This window comes from Pogona vitticeps, chromosome 2 (genome assembly GCF_051106095.1).
Source record: "Pogona vitticeps strain Pit_001003342236 chromosome 2, PviZW2.1, whole genome shotgun sequence".
NCBI classification, from domain to species: domain Eukaryota; kingdom Metazoa; phylum Chordata; class Lepidosauria; order Squamata; family Agamidae; genus Pogona; species Pogona vitticeps.
In genome coordinates this window covers 126,641,071-126,658,014 of record NC_135784.1, presented here as the reverse complement: position 1 = coordinate 126,658,014, position 16,944 = coordinate 126,641,071, and the positions used below count along the sequence as shown (strand labels likewise).

General features: G+C 42.1%; 1 protein-coding gene across 1 annotated transcript in view; it reads left to right on the top strand.

Annotated features, from left to right (window-relative positions):
• Window positions 1-16,532, top strand: part of LOC110080407 (bMERB domain-containing protein 1) — a 29,474-nt gene extending 12,942 nt beyond the window's left edge. The window contains exons 2-6 of the mRNA XM_020796287.3: window positions 3,567-3,687; window positions 9,889-9,962; window positions 10,156-10,270; window positions 11,302-11,375; window positions 13,573-16,532. Of these exons, the coding sequence (XP_020651946.2) occupies window positions 3,567-3,687; window positions 9,889-9,962; window positions 10,156-10,270; window positions 11,302-11,375; window positions 13,573-13,691 (503 nt within the window). The 3' untranslated portion in view covers window positions 13,692-16,532. The remainder of the gene's footprint in view (window positions 1-3,566; window positions 3,688-9,888; window positions 9,963-10,155; window positions 10,271-11,301; window positions 11,376-13,572) is intronic.
• The last annotated feature ends 412 nt before the right edge of the window (window positions 16,533-16,944 follow it).

Genomic DNA, 16,944 nt, shown 5'->3' with positions numbered 1-16,944 from the left:
TGTGTGTGTGTCTGTGTGTGTGTGTGTGTGTGTGTGAGAGAGAGAGAGAGAGAGAGAGAGAATGCATGCTTGCATGTGTGCATGGATAAGATATGTGCATAGTCTGCTGTTTTTATGTTTTCCTTGAAAGTTTTTCATGGTGGAGTGGAGACAGGTTGGTAGCACATTCCTTCTGCCTCCCATCCCACTCCAAGTGATGCTGAGTAGAGCAGGTTGGATACTTTGGCCAGCTTGCTACCTCTCTGACAATAAAAACAGGGCATGCTTGGTGAGTGTCCTGAAGGGCAGAGGAGGGAGAAGAGGATTTCGGCAGAGGAGTCAGGAAAGCAGGCTGGGGACCAAAAGCTATCGGCTCTGTACATTCACGATCTCCCCCCCTGCCTAAAAAACAAAAAAACAAAAATGGTACAGATTCTTACAGGATAGAGTTTGACTGCTGGGTGCATAGGACTGGCAAAGCATCGGGACCCTGCCTGTTGCTTTGAGGGGTTTCTGCAGATGACAGGGCCAATAGAAACACCATAGATTGTCCCTGGAGATAAAACGTCAGATTTGGGGTTTCCCAAAAAGCACTGCATCTCTACAGATGAAGTTGGAATACCCTGAAGTTAACGCATGTTTCCCAAATGGAATTTGTTCCATAATGGAAGAATTCATTTCTTGCTGAATCCTGTGAGGGCAGCACAGCCACAATTTATTTATTATTCCTTCTACTTCACTCAACACCATTGCTGCCAGCTCTCTGTATTTGTGAATGGGCATAACCAGGCAAGCAGCCAGGCAGCACTGACAACAGAGCAGCAAGGAGCCAATGAAAACATTTCCTCTGCCTGAATGGCAGGATGGCCCTGGTGATAGCACCTCTCCCTTCCACTCTCTCCATTGATGAAAGACAACCCTGCCTTAAAAACACATTGCTAACAGTCCTTCTGGCAGTTCACAAAGCAGTGGCGGGCCAGGATGCCAGAATTTCCCCCCACCCACCCACATCCCCACCCATACACACTCCCTTTCACCTGCTATCCTGCTGGTTTTTTAACAAGTAGAAAGGCATATCAGACAGGAAAATAGCACACACACACCTTTGACAACTATTGGCCATAGTACCACTTTCATCAGATTGATGGTCCAATTTTTTTTTTAAAAAAATGCCATATTATTTAAAACATTGAATCTGGGCACTTTTGTTACCTCCACCCCATCTCATGGAAGCTGCATGCATGTATGACTATGTTGTTTGAGGCTTCACTGTCCTGCTGCATTCCATATGCCCTCTGACACCAGAGGAGATTCTCGGCCATTCTTATATCACATGGACCTGCCATTTCTCCACTAGGGTAAGCTCCACCATTTGGCAGGGTGAGGCAACTACCTTTACCACCAGTGCTGGGGGCGATGTAGCGGCTTCTTGTCTGTTCCTCCTGAGCCATCTAGCTCTTTCCTTCTGCCAGAGGATAGATCTCTGTATGCCACACAATGCTCTGAACTGTTCTGTTCCCTCAGGTGTGAAGGTGGGCATTATCCCATCAGAACTGTTCAGGTCAGATTGACTTGTTGGTCCAGTCAACTGCTGTACATTGACTGAGGAAGTGTGCAATTTTGACATCTTGTTATCAGGCAGTCTTGGGCTAGCTCTGCTCTCAGTATGGATTCCCAGTGTGGTGTAGTGGATAGAGTAATGGATTAGGACTCTGGAGAACAGGGTTTGAATTCCCACTTGGCTATGGAACTGACTGGGGGAGTGGAATTGGTAAAGCCACTCCTTAAATATCTCACTTACCATGAAAGCCCTGTTAGGGTTGCTATAAGTTGGTTCTGACTTGATGTCACAGGACACACACACACACACACACACAGAGAGAGAGAGAGAGAGAGAGAGAGAGAGAGAGAGAGAGAGAGCGCTCTACTCTGGACAATCCTGGACAGCTTAAAACTCAATGTCCAGAAGTGATTGTTCTTTACATGGAAGCAGGTTAAGTGAATAATTAAATTCTCAATAAGAATAGCATTTTGGTTTTGAACCCTTTTGTTAAAAGCCTGGGAGTTTCTCCTTTAGTTTTTTAGGGAGGATTGTGGTGGCACGCTGCACTGGCAGAGACAACATTTCCACTTGGGTCATTTTGATTTCTGTTTTAGTGTATATTACATTCAGTGAACTGGTTTAAAATTTTATAAAATTGTTTTAGGTAAAGGTAAAGGTTTCCCTTGACATTTAGTCCAGTCATGTCCAACTCTAGGGGGCGGTGCTCAGCCCAATTTCCAACCGATAGAGCCACCGTTTGTCCAAAGACAGTTTCCGTGGTCACGTGGCCAGCGCAACCTTCCCACCATGATGGTACCTATTTATTTACTCATATTTGCATGCTTGCAAACTGCTAGATTGGCAGGACCTGGGACAACTCCGTTGAGTGGATTTGTTCTTATGACTGCTGTTCTTCCAACCTTGCAGCACAGAGGCATCTGCGGTTTAACCTGCAGTACCACCATGTCCCTTTGTTTTAAGCAACTGTAAACCACAATATCAAGTCAGAACATGAGTCCATCTGGCTCATTATTGTCTGCTTCTATGCTGGTCATCAGGATCTTTCCTGGGTGTCATGGAAGAGACTTTCTCCGTCCTATCTGGAAATGGCAGGCAATCAATTGGGGACCTTTGCCATGGAGCTATGGCCTTCTTTCAGAAAGCTAAAGACACTTTTGAACTAACATTTTAAAATTCAGTAGCAGAAATGTCATTGAGCAAGCAGAACTTCCATGGGGATAATGACTTTCCATGGGGAGAAGGACACTGAGTGAGCAGAGTCTCCATGGAGGTCATGTAATGGTGTTCCTCCCTGCTCCTGCTTCTTCCTTCCTTCCTTCCTTGAAAGAGGACACTCTTCTTCTTTGGTCCTTTGACAGAACCGTAATGGTATCATGCTGTCTTCTCATCAAGCCTGGGGCTGCAGGGAGACATACACATATAATTCAGTTTCTAATCATTATACAGTAGTTTCATTCAGGTAAGATGGGAAAATATTCACATACACTACTTTTTTAAATCTGAAAGCTCAGGCTCTGCAATGATAAATGATCTCTTGGGGGGGGAATGCCTCAAGAGATGCAGGGAATGACAATTCATGAGAGGAATAAAAAGGGAAATGTGGCCCCCTGGGCACAACAGAGGAATGGACTACAGTCCTTCTTTCATACTCAGAGAGGAGTTTGATGCAAGAATGGAAGAGCAGCTGCCATCCACCAAACTCTCAGGTTAGAGCAAAAGCAGGCCTAGAGTTCTCCCATTTCTTCAGCATCATCTTCATGTCATCATCCACAGCAACAAACTATTGGTATCTGAGCACTGGGTCTTAGAAGTGCTATTGAAGACTTGAGGCTGAACAGATTACTCAGCTTGCCAGGGTTACTCAGGTGTGCTGAGGTATATTTGAAGCGGTGCCATTGAAGATGTCTCCAACTGAACTCTGAGGCCCGCTCATTTTGGAGGGGGGGGCACACCAACTTGTCTCCCAATGTCCTCATCCATGTTTCCTTCTGCTAACACAGCTCATTTTCTGCCTTCCTTTTAGAGGATGAAATTGTGTCCATGGCCGACTCCACAACTACCATTGATGACATTGAAGGAGAGCTTTTCAAAATTGAGAGGATCCGTGAAGTCCTGGTGCGGAGGGAGTCTGAACTCAGATATATGTGAGTCATATGCTGGAAAAGCAGGAGGGCATGTGTGGGAGGGCTCAGCAAGGTGCAAAGTGCCAACTGCCAGGATAAGCAGTTGCTATCTCATTCCCCCAGTTTGTACGGTCAGCTCCAGGGAGGTCTCTTGCAAGCAATTCCAAACTCCCCCTCCTGCCCCTCCTCATCCTTTTCCCTCCTCCACCACCTCTGCTCAGTTTCTTATGAGAATGACCGCTCCACCTACTCCTCTATTCCTGAACTTGAAAATTTTTGTGCCACCATTTTAATGGTGGGGATTTTATTAAAATGACAATTTACTACAATGTTCTCATCAGCAGGCACTCTCCTTTAAAAGACTGTCAATCGTGTTCCATAAGAACATGCCTCAAAGAATCTTATTTATTTGTCTCTCCCTCCCTCCCTCCTTCTCTCCCCACACTAAAATGCCAAATGGCTGTGCTGGCCTTACCCTGGCAACCTTGCGAATCGTAGAACACCTCCTCCCTGCCCTGAATCTTCTGCCATGTACTGCTAACAGACGAACCTACATAAAAAAGGGCAAGGGTTGGAAAACAACTGCTTTAATGGATTTCTTATTAGTCCCATTCAGCCAGTTGAATTCTGTGGGCAATGAATACATAGGATTAACTGGTATTTGGCTTCCTCACCCTGCACTCAAATTATTGGATGGTCCTCTACCTCCATGTATTTGCTGTGCCTAAAACGTGGCCATAGGAATGGGAGTGCTGGGGTACCATGCAAATGTTTCATCCACTGACTCTTCTGGGATAGCTAACCTTTTTGTTTCCTGATCACCTCGGGCATCATTTTCCTCATCAAAATTAGAACTAACTCTACAAGGAAATGTGGATGAAGACCTAGAAACTACAGTATTCTTTCCCATTTGTAGTTGTGTACAAGTTCCCATTTCAGGCTTTAAGTAGCACTTTCTCTTCGATCCTTCTTTTTCTGTCTTCCTCCTTCCATCCAGAGACTTCACTATCATATCATATTTGTGACAATCTCTTCCAAAGGATGAGCATGTTCGCTCAAGTGTTTGTCACCCTCAATATCTTTATTGATCCCAGTGCGGAGACAATGGTTATTATCAGTGCTTGACAGTTGCTACATATTTTGCCAACAAAAAAACCAAAATATTAACCAAGTACAGTAGTGGGAGAAGATACCTTTGAAGATGAACATTGTTGGGAGAGGGGACAAACTGATTTTAAAAAAGGGGGAGGGAATATTAGTACCTTAGTCTATTGATATGCAGTGGGTTGTCCCTGAGAAACACATGAGGTGATAGATAGTGGGTTGCAGGACACATGATGAGAGTGATCATGGCCAAATATGGCACTGGATTCAGCAAGGGTTGGTGTCACACTTGACCTCCTATCTTGTGTGTGTGCATGCGAGCGTGCAGGCATGCACGCACACACACTTCTTATTCTACTCCTCTCATCCACTTATAGAATAAGTGTTTTGAAAGAGGGACACCAAAGGCTGCCCTGACTGAGTTGGGCTGTAAAGTAAAGCAGTTGGTACTCAGGACCAAACTATGCATTGTAAATAACCTATCACTGGAAGAGGGAATTAAAGTGCTGAAAAATGTGTGATTGTCCCCGTTGTAAGTGCTTTTGACATCTCCAGTAGTTTGCACGGTAGCTTGCTTCATGATGTGCTTGCAGTTCTGGACTAAAACGTAGACTTCGTTTGTAAGTCTGATTGCTCAGTCATGAAGTTCTATTTAAGTGATCTTCTGTGCAACCCTGACAGATTTCACCTTCTCATGATGGGTTATCTCTAGCATATAATTTGGCCCTCAGAAGCTCACCCTGTTACAGAATGAGAATGCTATGGCTAGCCAGCCTAGCTAGCAGGAATTGGCACAATTTTTGTTCCATGGATTGCTCTAATACCTTACAGAGCCATCTGCCCCAGTGGCCACTACCTTGTGTGGTATAATGTTTCTTGTCAGGCTGTATTTGTACTGGAAACTTGAATCAATTTCTGTTCTGTCTTTTTTAAAAATCAGGTTCACATCCTGTGGCATTTAAACCAGTGGCCATGTTCACATGCACTGAATAGAAATCAGTTTACTTCTGTTGATTTAAAACAGTTTTGGTGTCTACACTGCTAGAACCGACTCATTTCCTTTCCGTTTTAGGAGCATGCTATTCTTAAAGATTTTATTATTATTTTTTAAGTAAGTGATACATCAATAAATCAAGTGTCTAGGAGGTGCCACCTATTATCGTAATAGTCACTTGAAACCATGTGGGAAATACTGAAGAGGTTGCTCTAGCAAAAAATGAAAAAACGATAAAACAGTGGGTGGGGAGAGAGAAGACTTCCAGCTTTTTTGCAGGTCGGTACTACTAGTATGTGGACCATCCTCCTTGTCCACGCCTGGCCAGTCTGCGCCAATTCTGTGCCCGCTGGTCTTCTGTTGCTTTGCCAGCTCCTTCATCAGCCAAATGGAGAGAACAGAGGAGGTGGTTGTAATGCTGAACATATTGATGAAATGATTCAGTGATAAACACTTTAAGAATTTTTAAAAATAAAAAACCAAAGGGAAAGTGTCAGTGTCACATAGGTACAAATTAAAATGACAGCAGCATTCACATCCACAAAACCTCATTGAATTCAATCAGTTTTAAAAAGCAAAGTATTTGAAAAAGCCCATCAGCCAGTTGAAAAAAAAGAAGAACTCACTTTGCAGGCCATATACATTGATTTCACCCTTGCATCATGTGAACGATAACATCTAAATCGATTTAAGTGATGCTTCAATGTAGTTCTTATTGCCAGTGTAATTGCAGCCTCGGTCTGAACCTCCCACAGGTGAGCTGGGTGAACAGAAATTGATTCAAATTTCCAGTGCAAATACAGCCTGACAAGAAACATTAGACCAAACAAGGTAGTGGCTACTGGGGCCAATGGCTCTGTAAGATATTAGAGTTAAAACACCACATTTCAAATGAAATTTAAGGGCATATCTAAGTCTACTCACCCTTAACCCTGTTTCATAGGGATTAGTGACTCATGGTCCTCATCTGAGGCATTGACCATTAATTCGTTATTTTTTTTAGCTTAAAGCATTGTTTGTCTATCTGTTTTTACCCTGGGAGAACCACCAAGAATCATTGGCTTAACCCCTGATGAAACATGACATCCTCCTAAGAAATCTCCTTGCCAGCTTTGTCATGCTTTTACTATAAATTGTAGATATATAGTGACATACTGCAGATTTAGTTAAAAGAAAGGGACATTGTAACAACCCTTAGGAATGCAGCTGTGGGCCCTTCTGCAGTGAATTCTGGTTCCTGTCTGGCAGATTTTTTGTGTGTGCAATAAGAGACCAAAATCCAATTACAACTCAGGTGTAGTATACACATATAGTGTGGGTATTTTCAACAGAGGACGAGATGGTTGGACAGTGTCATCGAAACTACCAACATGAATCTGACCCAACTCCAGGAGGCAGTGGAAGACAGGAGGGCCTGGCGTGCTGTGGTCCATGGGGTGGACACGACTTAATGACTAAACAACAATCACTATATATAACTGATACAATCACTATATATAATTGATACAGTGTCTTTCACCCTTGTCCTCTGAAGATGCCGGCCACAGAGACTGGCAAAACGTTAGGAAGAACCACTTTCAGAACACGGCCAAGAAGCCCGAAAACCCCACAACAACCATTAGATCCCGGCCGTGAAAGCCTTCGCGAATACATCAAACAGATTTATTTGAGAAAGATCTCAAAATCTGCAATTGCAGAAAGCCCTTGATCTCTATGCAAAAGCAGCTCCCCCCCCATTGCCACCCCATATGGTTTCAAAGAAGAAATAAGTTGCCTTATACTGTAAGGAAGCCTTCAATGTGTCTTTAGTGAATTTAGGGATATACTATGACTTAAAATCATTTCCTCTTATTTTAAAGAATATTTGCGGGTTTTTTATCTTACCTACCAGTTTCAGCCACCTTCAGTGCTACAGACGGGCAAGCTCAATTAAAAACTAAATTTGCAAGTACCACAAATCCCATCCAATTCATTTTAAAATGTATTTATCATGCAGAATATAACCTAATATGTAAAATTTATTGAAATATCTTTTGTTTTCTCTCATAGGGCAGTCAAGTTGCCTCCTCAATCGGAGGCAACTTCATGACACATAAAAACAACATCTAACTCTGTTGTGACCAAATTCCAATGAACAGACCATCTACAGTGAAGCTGTAGTGGCTTCAATGAAGCTGAGGATATGACAGCAATAGAGTTAAAATAGGTATTGCAATTAGGCCTTTTGATAAGTTGGAGGTTAAAGTCAGATGTGTCAGATTCTTACACACGGAGAAGGCTTTTTCTCTGAGATCTAACCACATGATACTCAGCTCCGCATATCACACTTAGAATTGCTACGAATAGTGGTACCTCAGCAGTGGCCCCTGCCATGTGGACCATTTGAAAGACATACAGCTGGCCCCACCTCCATCTGCGTTTAAAGGGTTTTTTAAAAATCTGTTTTCCTTGGGATTAACCTTTATATGTTGCGGCTGCTGGATATTTTGACATTTGTATTGTCCTGAAACAGCTTTCAAAACTTTAAAATTTGACCAAGTGTGCTGCTATTAATTTATTTCTTGGGAGTTTAACGCTATAAGCACAAGCTACCGTGGGAAGGGTATGGTTTGGGAAAGCAGCTAAGAAATGGGCAAAAGAGAATGAAAATCAATACAAGAATCCCGCTGTCCTCCTTTAGGGCAGTTCAAGAGAGGTTAATCCACCATGACAAGGGATTCTCGGTCCTTCAAAACTCCCCTGAGATGCTGAGTTGTGCCTTTGTATACACCAAGGTGCCCCCAGTGTACAGGCATTAAATCTTGGCTCTAGCTTGGTGGCCACAGATAATCTGCAACATCATTATGATTTAACGAGCATGGATCAATGCCAATAACTTTGGTGTCCAGCAGCTTGAAGTTGAACCCAACTGGGAATTATATTTCTACCCATTAATTACCCTCAGGCTGACCACCTGAATTGCAAATAGCCTGCCTGAAGTTAGTGCAAACCAAGCTCATGCTTTCCTGGAAATCCCAGCAGCTCTTGAGCTCATACAGTGAAGCAGCCTCCGCTAGTTTTGCCCTCAAGTAAAGAAATCAAGTACCTTCATGTTTTTCTCTGCCTCGGGGCTGGCTAACACCCAGTTCTATATGGCAGAGGTGGGTAATCTCAGTAAAGCAAAAGGCTGTTTTTCAGATTTACTGACAACATAAAGGCCAACATTTCTTATTCTCAAACTGGAAAATAGGTTTAACTTTAAAAACAATTTTTTAAAAATTGAGACAGTTTTTGTGTCTTTCATTGTCTACCAAGAATATATTTGAAATATTTAATGTAGGTATAAGGGCTTTCAAGGAGGTATTGGTGGAACAAAATTGCCCCCGGAGGCCACATGTGGCCCACTTCACCATGCAGTTACAGAATTACTCTACTGATTTTTGTTGAAACTCCCCTCAGGTGAAGTACTCGACTTCAGAATGCATCGAAGAAATATAAAAATGCCACACGATTATAGTCAGCTCCACTGAATGGTTCATTAAAATTGTGAAACTCAGCCTGAAGTTGTACCCCACACATCCTAATGAAAACTAAAGGCAGGGATCTGGGAGAAGGTCTGAATGCAAGGTCAGTCCTCAGATGAATAGTTCTCTGGGTGAGAATCACCTTCAGTGCCCCTCCTGCACCACCAGCAGGTAGCTTTCTTTTTGTAACTTATTTATAGTGCCTGCAGTGCTTATCATACTTGTAGTATTTGTGCTCATATCTCTTCAACGCAAAGATGAGTTCCACTGAATTTTGTCTGGAATGAATTATGCCTTAGTGGCATTTGCAAAAGCAATGCATTTTAAAGCTATCTGATCAAACTTCATCTTGAAGTTAGTCTCCAAGCAGATAGTTGTAGAACTCAGTGGTATGAATGTTGAAGATCCACACAGCTTCTCCCCACCCCCACCCCAGACTTAATTTTCTGGAGAAAATATGCTCAGTAGACAAGAAGTCATGAACATTAGCTCAGCAATATTTCCAACTTACCTTCCAGGTCCAGTGGTCTTTTCACCCCACTAAAAGCTGGTGGGTTCCTCAGATGTCGTTCCTTGTGCTTTAGGGATTGTTGTCATTTCTCCCCCCTTTTCTATTTGCAGGATGGATGACATTCAGCTTTGTAAGGAAATCAGCAGATTGAAAAAGGAGCTGCAGAAGCTGATTGCCCTTCCAGGTGAGCTCAGCACCCCCCGCCATTCTCCCGGAGGCTTGAGTGCTTTGGGAGCTTAGTTTTTCCATAGAGTTCCAAGGGTGGCAGGAATGTGCATGGAACCAGTGTCTCATTTCAGACAAAGGGGTAGCGTTTGCAGATTTCTTGCACTGTGATCTTATGGCTGTGTGATTTTCTCTTTCTCCACATGGTGCAGAGAATAAAAAATCAAAAGAAAAGAAGCAGCGTGAGGAAGAGTTAGTGCAGCAGATTCACAAACTGGTGGAGACCCGTGATTTCCTTGTGGATGATGTGGAGTTTGAAAGGCTCAGGTACTTATGGAAAACATTGTTTTTGTCTGTTTCCAAGCATGTCCACTGCCCAGAGTAATTGTGGATGCTGTTTGCATTGTATTCCATCCTTCTTCTAAGGAGCTTGAACCAACATATAGTTATTTCACTGTTACAGTCCTACAGTCACCCTAAGGTAGGCCACGTTGTCTAGGTTCCTGGTCCATTTTTATATGTGTACAAGAGCAAATGCAGAAGCTGCCACAGCTAATTGCAGTTAATTGTGCCAGCATGTGCTGCATGTGCAAACAGGTGTACAACCAATAGGCAGCTGGCACCTTATCAATCAGCAAGAGCAGTGTCCGTGTTTGTTCTTTGACATTCATAAAAAGGCCATAGGATTCTGATCTTTGAATGTTAAAAGCCACCAAGAGAACTCTTAACCATGGTCTCCCTGTTCTTTCATTTTGCCCATGAGACCATTGTTGTGTTTTGTTTTGACCTGGTTTTGTGTTGTCTTCAGTGTGTGAGACAGGGCTGTTTAAAAATCTGCATATTTTAAAGTACTGTAAATCATTAAGTTAATAATAAAATGTTATTTTAACTTCTACAGACTGAAGTAGAGGGGGAATTTTGGCAGGCAAAAGGGAGAAAGAAGCTAATTCTCATCCCCTGGGTCACATACCTCCACCACGTCTGCCCTCTGTCAATTCTCCACCTTCTCATAGAAGTGCTGGCAGCTTGTCAATTGGTTGCAATTAGCCATAACTTCTTAGAACATACCCAGCCTACCTTTTACCAGTTCTCTTCTGCCAATTCTCTCTTCCCTGAACTGCTCATTCCCATTAAACTTAGGGGAAGGAATGTCCCAAATCCTTCCCTCAATTTTTGAATAATAAGTGAATATTACTAATTATGCCAACAATGGCAGGTTTTATTGTTAAAATTAAAACCTGAGAAAAAGCAACATCTTTGCCTCTTCTTTCCCCTCCAAAAATGTGTTATGGTTAACATCATTATTTTTAACATGTTACTTCCAAGCTCTGCCAGAAACCAATTTCTTCCTTTCACAGAGAACGTGAAGAAGACAAGGAAATGGCAGAGTTTTTGAAGAACAAGCTCTCCAATACTTCCCCCTTGAAAACAGGTAGATATCTGGGGACACAAAGTTGCTCTTCCCACTGGCCTGCGAAGGCTGACAAAAAAAAGGCTGCGTGTCCTTGTCACAATCACATGTATGACACTCAAGCAATTACCTCCAAGCATTGTAAAACTTTATAACACTCTTTGGTAGTTTCAGTCTGTGGTGATTCACTACAGCTGGCATTTATCCCTGAATGGGTTAATTCCAGTGAGAAATCAAATAACCCCTTTCAATCATGCCAGTGCTCATCTGGGTATCAAGGTGTAAGTATTTTTATTGTTGAAATGATTGCCAGCAACATTAGGTTATTTCTTTCTACAAGTTTTATTAATCCACATTGCTTCTATGTACAGAAATCCATAAATATTGAAAACGTGTGACTTTTTGCAAAGCTACAGGCACATTTCAGTTACACAGAAATGAGTCTCACAGCTATGAAAGTCCTAGGCCCAAATGCTAACATATATGAAAATTAAACTTAGGTTGCAGATAATGTACTTAAGTCATGTTTCAAAAATGTTTTGAATGCAGGAGCATAAAAACACAATGGAAGTATACTGCATGGTAGTACAACTCTGTTATTGTGCAGCAGAGCAAACTGACACTCTACAAGGCAAGGCAAACAAAAAATTGTAACTTTGAAATTGAGCTTAAGATCAGCCCCAAATTTGTCACAGTTGTTAGCAGACAGTCTTCTTTTGCTCAGTGTCAAATTTGGGGAAGTTGGACAAAGGTTTTTTGAGTTATGATATATTTTTATTAACTAATTATCCATAAAATATAAGCATGCAAACCCTGAGAAAACTAATAATGCAAAACAACAAAAAGAATTATACAAAATGTTCCCCCTCCCGGATTATTTGGAGATTTAACAGATTTTTTCCTTTATGGAGCCCCATTGCCTTTCCAAAATTGCATTGACTCTTGTGAAGTTCCACATCCTTCCTCTTTATTAATACAAAATCCTTAAATTCTACCCAAATGTCTGTAAAAATATTTTTATTTCTCAATCTCTTCTTTACTGTAACATTACACATTAACTTATCATTAATAGCTATATTCCAGACATCTTTATACCTTTCATTTAATTGGGTTTTGGCAATTAATTTTCAAAGGAAATAAACGGAACAACTAAGTTAAATTTGGAGGTGTATGTCTTAAAATAGCATTTTTATTAATATTTTATAAGATCAATGTAATTGGAAATTAATGTAATTAATTTCAAATTTATTAACATCCGCAAGATAAAAAAGAAAATGGTAATTTCTAAAAAGTATGATTTTCAATGGAATTATGATTTTTCCCCAAAAATAAAACTGTTCCCCTCCCACCCATGCAGAAACAAGCAACCTTAAATGTCCTCATATTTTTAATAGCTCTAACAAAGTAAAGAAGACAAGTTTGCTTATCTTGAAAGAGAATGGTTGCCTCCCTTTTTTTATTTAGAAAGATTCCAGGCTGCAGAGGCTGAAATATTAATCCTCAATAATTGCCTTTCAAAAGGGAAAAACAACCACTTGATTATAAGACTGAAAACATACTTTCTGTTGAGGACTAAAATTGGGAAAGTACTACTGTGCTTTCCATTCTTTTAAGAAAATGGCAAAGAGTTGGGCGGGGGGGGGGGGAGAACATAATTTCATATCCTTGTTCCAGGCACAAAATTAGTAGTGATCACTCTGTCGGGGGGAAAATGCTGGATTAGGTGAACCTTTAATCTGATCTTGATTTCCCTACCTGGAGACCCAGAGAAGCATAGCAATTGCTTGAGACATCACCTAGTGCTTGTGACCTGGCAACCAAAAAAACTATTATGTTTTTCAGATTACTGTCTTGATTATGCCATTTATGGAAACTCTTCTGTTGACCTTCTCAATGCCATTTCATATTTTACATTTTAAAAGACATATCCAAGAATTTTACTGACATACCAAAAAGTGTAAAGTGAAATGCATGCTTCCATCTATTTTGTTTAAGTCTACCTCAGAGAGATGTGGTTGGTGACTTCTCTCTATTGAATGTTTTTTGGGATTTTTTTATGGGAGATCAAGGGTTTCTGCTGCCATGTAGCCTGTAAGGCAGCTGACAGAATGTACCCGGGTTGCACTGGTAGTTGTGTATCACCTTACCTCTGACAGATTTGTGCCTTTCAATTACTTTTCCCATGGCAGTGACTCTTCCCCTCCCCCCCCCTTCACAGCTCCTGCAAAAGACAAGAAGATGACATCAAGAGGGCAGCAAACCTCTTCACCCTATGTGACAAAGACAGGCCTGACCCTCCTAAAGGAATGCTGTGGCTTCACCTGCTCAGTCATGTAGGCTCTGGGACTGGTTCCAATACACACACTCCCTTCCAACAGGAGATACATTCAGGGGTCAAAAGCCCTGTCCACCTCCAAGTCAACTGGATCCATTCAAATCATAGCAGATGCACAAGCCTCTGGAATAGAGATGAGGGATTCTCTTTGCTGCAGAATGTTGTTGTGGACACTGAGGTGCTCCCAGGGAAGCCACCGGTTGCCCCAAGTCAGAAACACCAGCTCACCTGTTTGTGACAAACAGCCTGCACAGTCCAGACCACAGTGAATGAAAAAAGGGACACGGATTTAAAACTACTGCATTTTCTCCCTCCCCTCCCCCCCACCACAGTGCAACAAGCAAAATTATGCTTGTCCCCAAAATCAGGATGCTGTTTGCAGATTTGTTGCAAATCAAAAATGGTAAAGCAGGGTAGAGTCAGTGGAATGTGAGTAAAATATTAGTCACAATGGACTTCCTTCCTTTCTTCCTCCCCCACCCCCTCCAAAGACATCTGCAGAAGAACGAAGTCTTTCTGTCTTTACCCTAATGATCTAGAGTCAGGAAGAATCAGCTGAGCTACTCCCACTGCTACTGCGCCATAACAAGGAATGCTACTCCTCTTAATTTCTTCCCTGGTTAGCACTTTACCTCCAAATTGCATGATCCAGTGAAGTTTCCTAGCAACTGTAGGCCACAGAGTCTCTGGCGATGCCCTTTCAAGGGCAAAATGTCAGTGCCCTGTTTGAGTGACAGCGCTATTCTTACGTTCTTACCTAGCAGAGATTCCTTTCCGAGATCAGGTCTGCATTCTTGTTCTGTTTACAACAAAAATAGGTGGCTAATTAAGGGTTCTGTTATATCTGAAGATTTTGCAATACATGTGGAAATGGTTGAAAGGAATATATGCGAACACAGTTGTATATGAAAGCACAGGGTTCTGTTCTGCTGTGCATCTGGCAATCTCACAATTGCTCCATTGGGAAAAGGAGACAATTTCATAATCTTTACACATGGTTAGCTTTATGTCAGTCAGAGCACCCAGAATTTATGGATTACCCAGTTCAAATCATCCTTAGCAGCATGTACTGTCTTCTCTTTAAAAACCTCTGTGGAAATTTTCCTCCAATCTGCATCCATTGTTTCTCACCTTCACCATGCCTGATAGTAAGATGCTGCTTTTCTTCTACTTTATGTTAGCCTTTTATTTATTAGTTGAAAACTGCTGTTATACCTTTCTGTCCAGTCCTTTCATGCCTCAGCCCCTCCTCCTCACGCGAATCACACTGTTGCCAACAGAAGCTGGGCCAGGACATCTTCACACTCTTCAGATGCAAACCGAGGCAGAATACCTCAGGAAGCAGAGAAAGACTCGGGGGATCCTCTTCTCCACATCCCTTTCCCACAGGTATCCGCCAGGCAAACCTGGAGCTTCAGACTTTATCCGTGGCTCATGTTCCATCCAACAGTAAGACTGTCAAGGACCTGTGTCCCAAATGGCGGGGACAGACAAGGCCAAAAGGTAAACTGAAGCTGAGAAAGTCTGCCCAGATGTACAAGTGGAGTAAAACAGTACAGAATTGCTGTGTATTGATTTGCCAGTTCCTCAGAATAAACACCTGTAAGATTCTTGGGATTGAGGGATCTGTTGGGATCTCTTGCTGTCCTAAGCTTGGAGGTGGCTGAGGGCGATCCAACTCTAAAAATCATGGCTAGGAAGAATGGATGCCTCACATTTGTCTGAAAAGCAATGACTAATAGGCACTGACATGGGCGCGCGATATCATTTTAAAAACACCAGCCTCTTCACAAATTGGATTCAGGCCCAGAGGGCTAATGCAGATCAAAGGCTTAGATTTTTTTTTTTTTAAACTGTTTTAATGGCTTCACACTCTGGTTAGGAAAGAAAATGAAAATCACAGCTGCAAGAAGTGAATGACACAGTGGCCAGGCTAGATGAAGTGGAAGTGATTAGAATTGGAAAGAAGGGAGAGAAACTGATGACAATAATAATATACTTAGAACCGTAAAGCTGGAAGGGACCCCATGGATCATCGAGTCCAGCCCCTATCAAGGAGGCACAGGGGGGAATTGAACTCCCAACCTTTGGTTCCACAACCAGAGACCTAAACCACTGAAGTAGCCAAGAGGGGTAAGATGCTAGCGTTGTGTGGGCAGATTTTGCACACACTACTTGCACGCACACAAATAGAATCAGCTCTAGTGCCTTCTAAACAGGAGGGGAAAGGCACTTCAGCCTAAAATTAAGTACACCTTCCTGGCTCATACACCTTTTAAAGGCCTTACTGTTTTTCAGGTCTGTGATTTTCTCAGAGCTTGGGTTTTATTCTACTAATTTTGGGACTTTCTAGAGACCCCTTCAACAGTTGGGATTCAGTGAAGTTCGACTGAATAACTCTTGGATTCTTATCAACTTCTACACTTTAATCTAATCCGCCCCACACACACTATTTTACATTTGAAAAGCTCTGAACATGTTGAGCTTCTATGACCCTCAAACGAACCATTCCAATTTCACACTTCTACATGATAGTAAAAGCTGAGTTGAGATTTTCTGGATTTGTATCCATCTGCACAGAAAGTATAGGCAGTGATCATTGCCTCATTGACCATAACCACTCCCAGAAGAGAGAGACTCTCTCCATTTCATTTCAGTCTGACTACATTGTTTACCATTCTTTCTCCTCTATGATGCCACTTTATGTGTGTCTGTACCTATCTATTGTCTATCTGCACATACAGACCTATGTACACATCTGGAAGATACAGGATAAAACTAAACTGACAAAGTGTGCAGCCACTTGGGAAAACTTATGGCACAATAAATTTGTCAGTCTTTAATGTGAGAGTCTGGTCTTTATTGTTCATGCGTGGTGTGTTTGTGGCAACAGATTAACATGGCATCAATCTGGCATGCAGATTTTCAGTCTACAGTTTGTTATGTACTGGATGGTACCCAATATTTCCTCATGACTATTCCATTTCAGTGTGACCAACATATTCTGTCGCTACTGCAATTTTCCTTCCTTCATGTTTCTTCCTCCCTCCCTGGAGAATATCAGGTTCTTGACAAGGGCTGGGGGCTCCAAAACAGATTTGCAGGGGTTGCCTGGTGCCCCCGGGCTATACTGTATAGATCAGAGACACTGTTTCAGAAACATATGCAAAGCTATGAGCTACTGGCTGTGGTCCAAATTCTTGAGTGTGGGTTTACCCTGCTGTAAAGCCTACGCATGCACTCCTAGATCAGCTT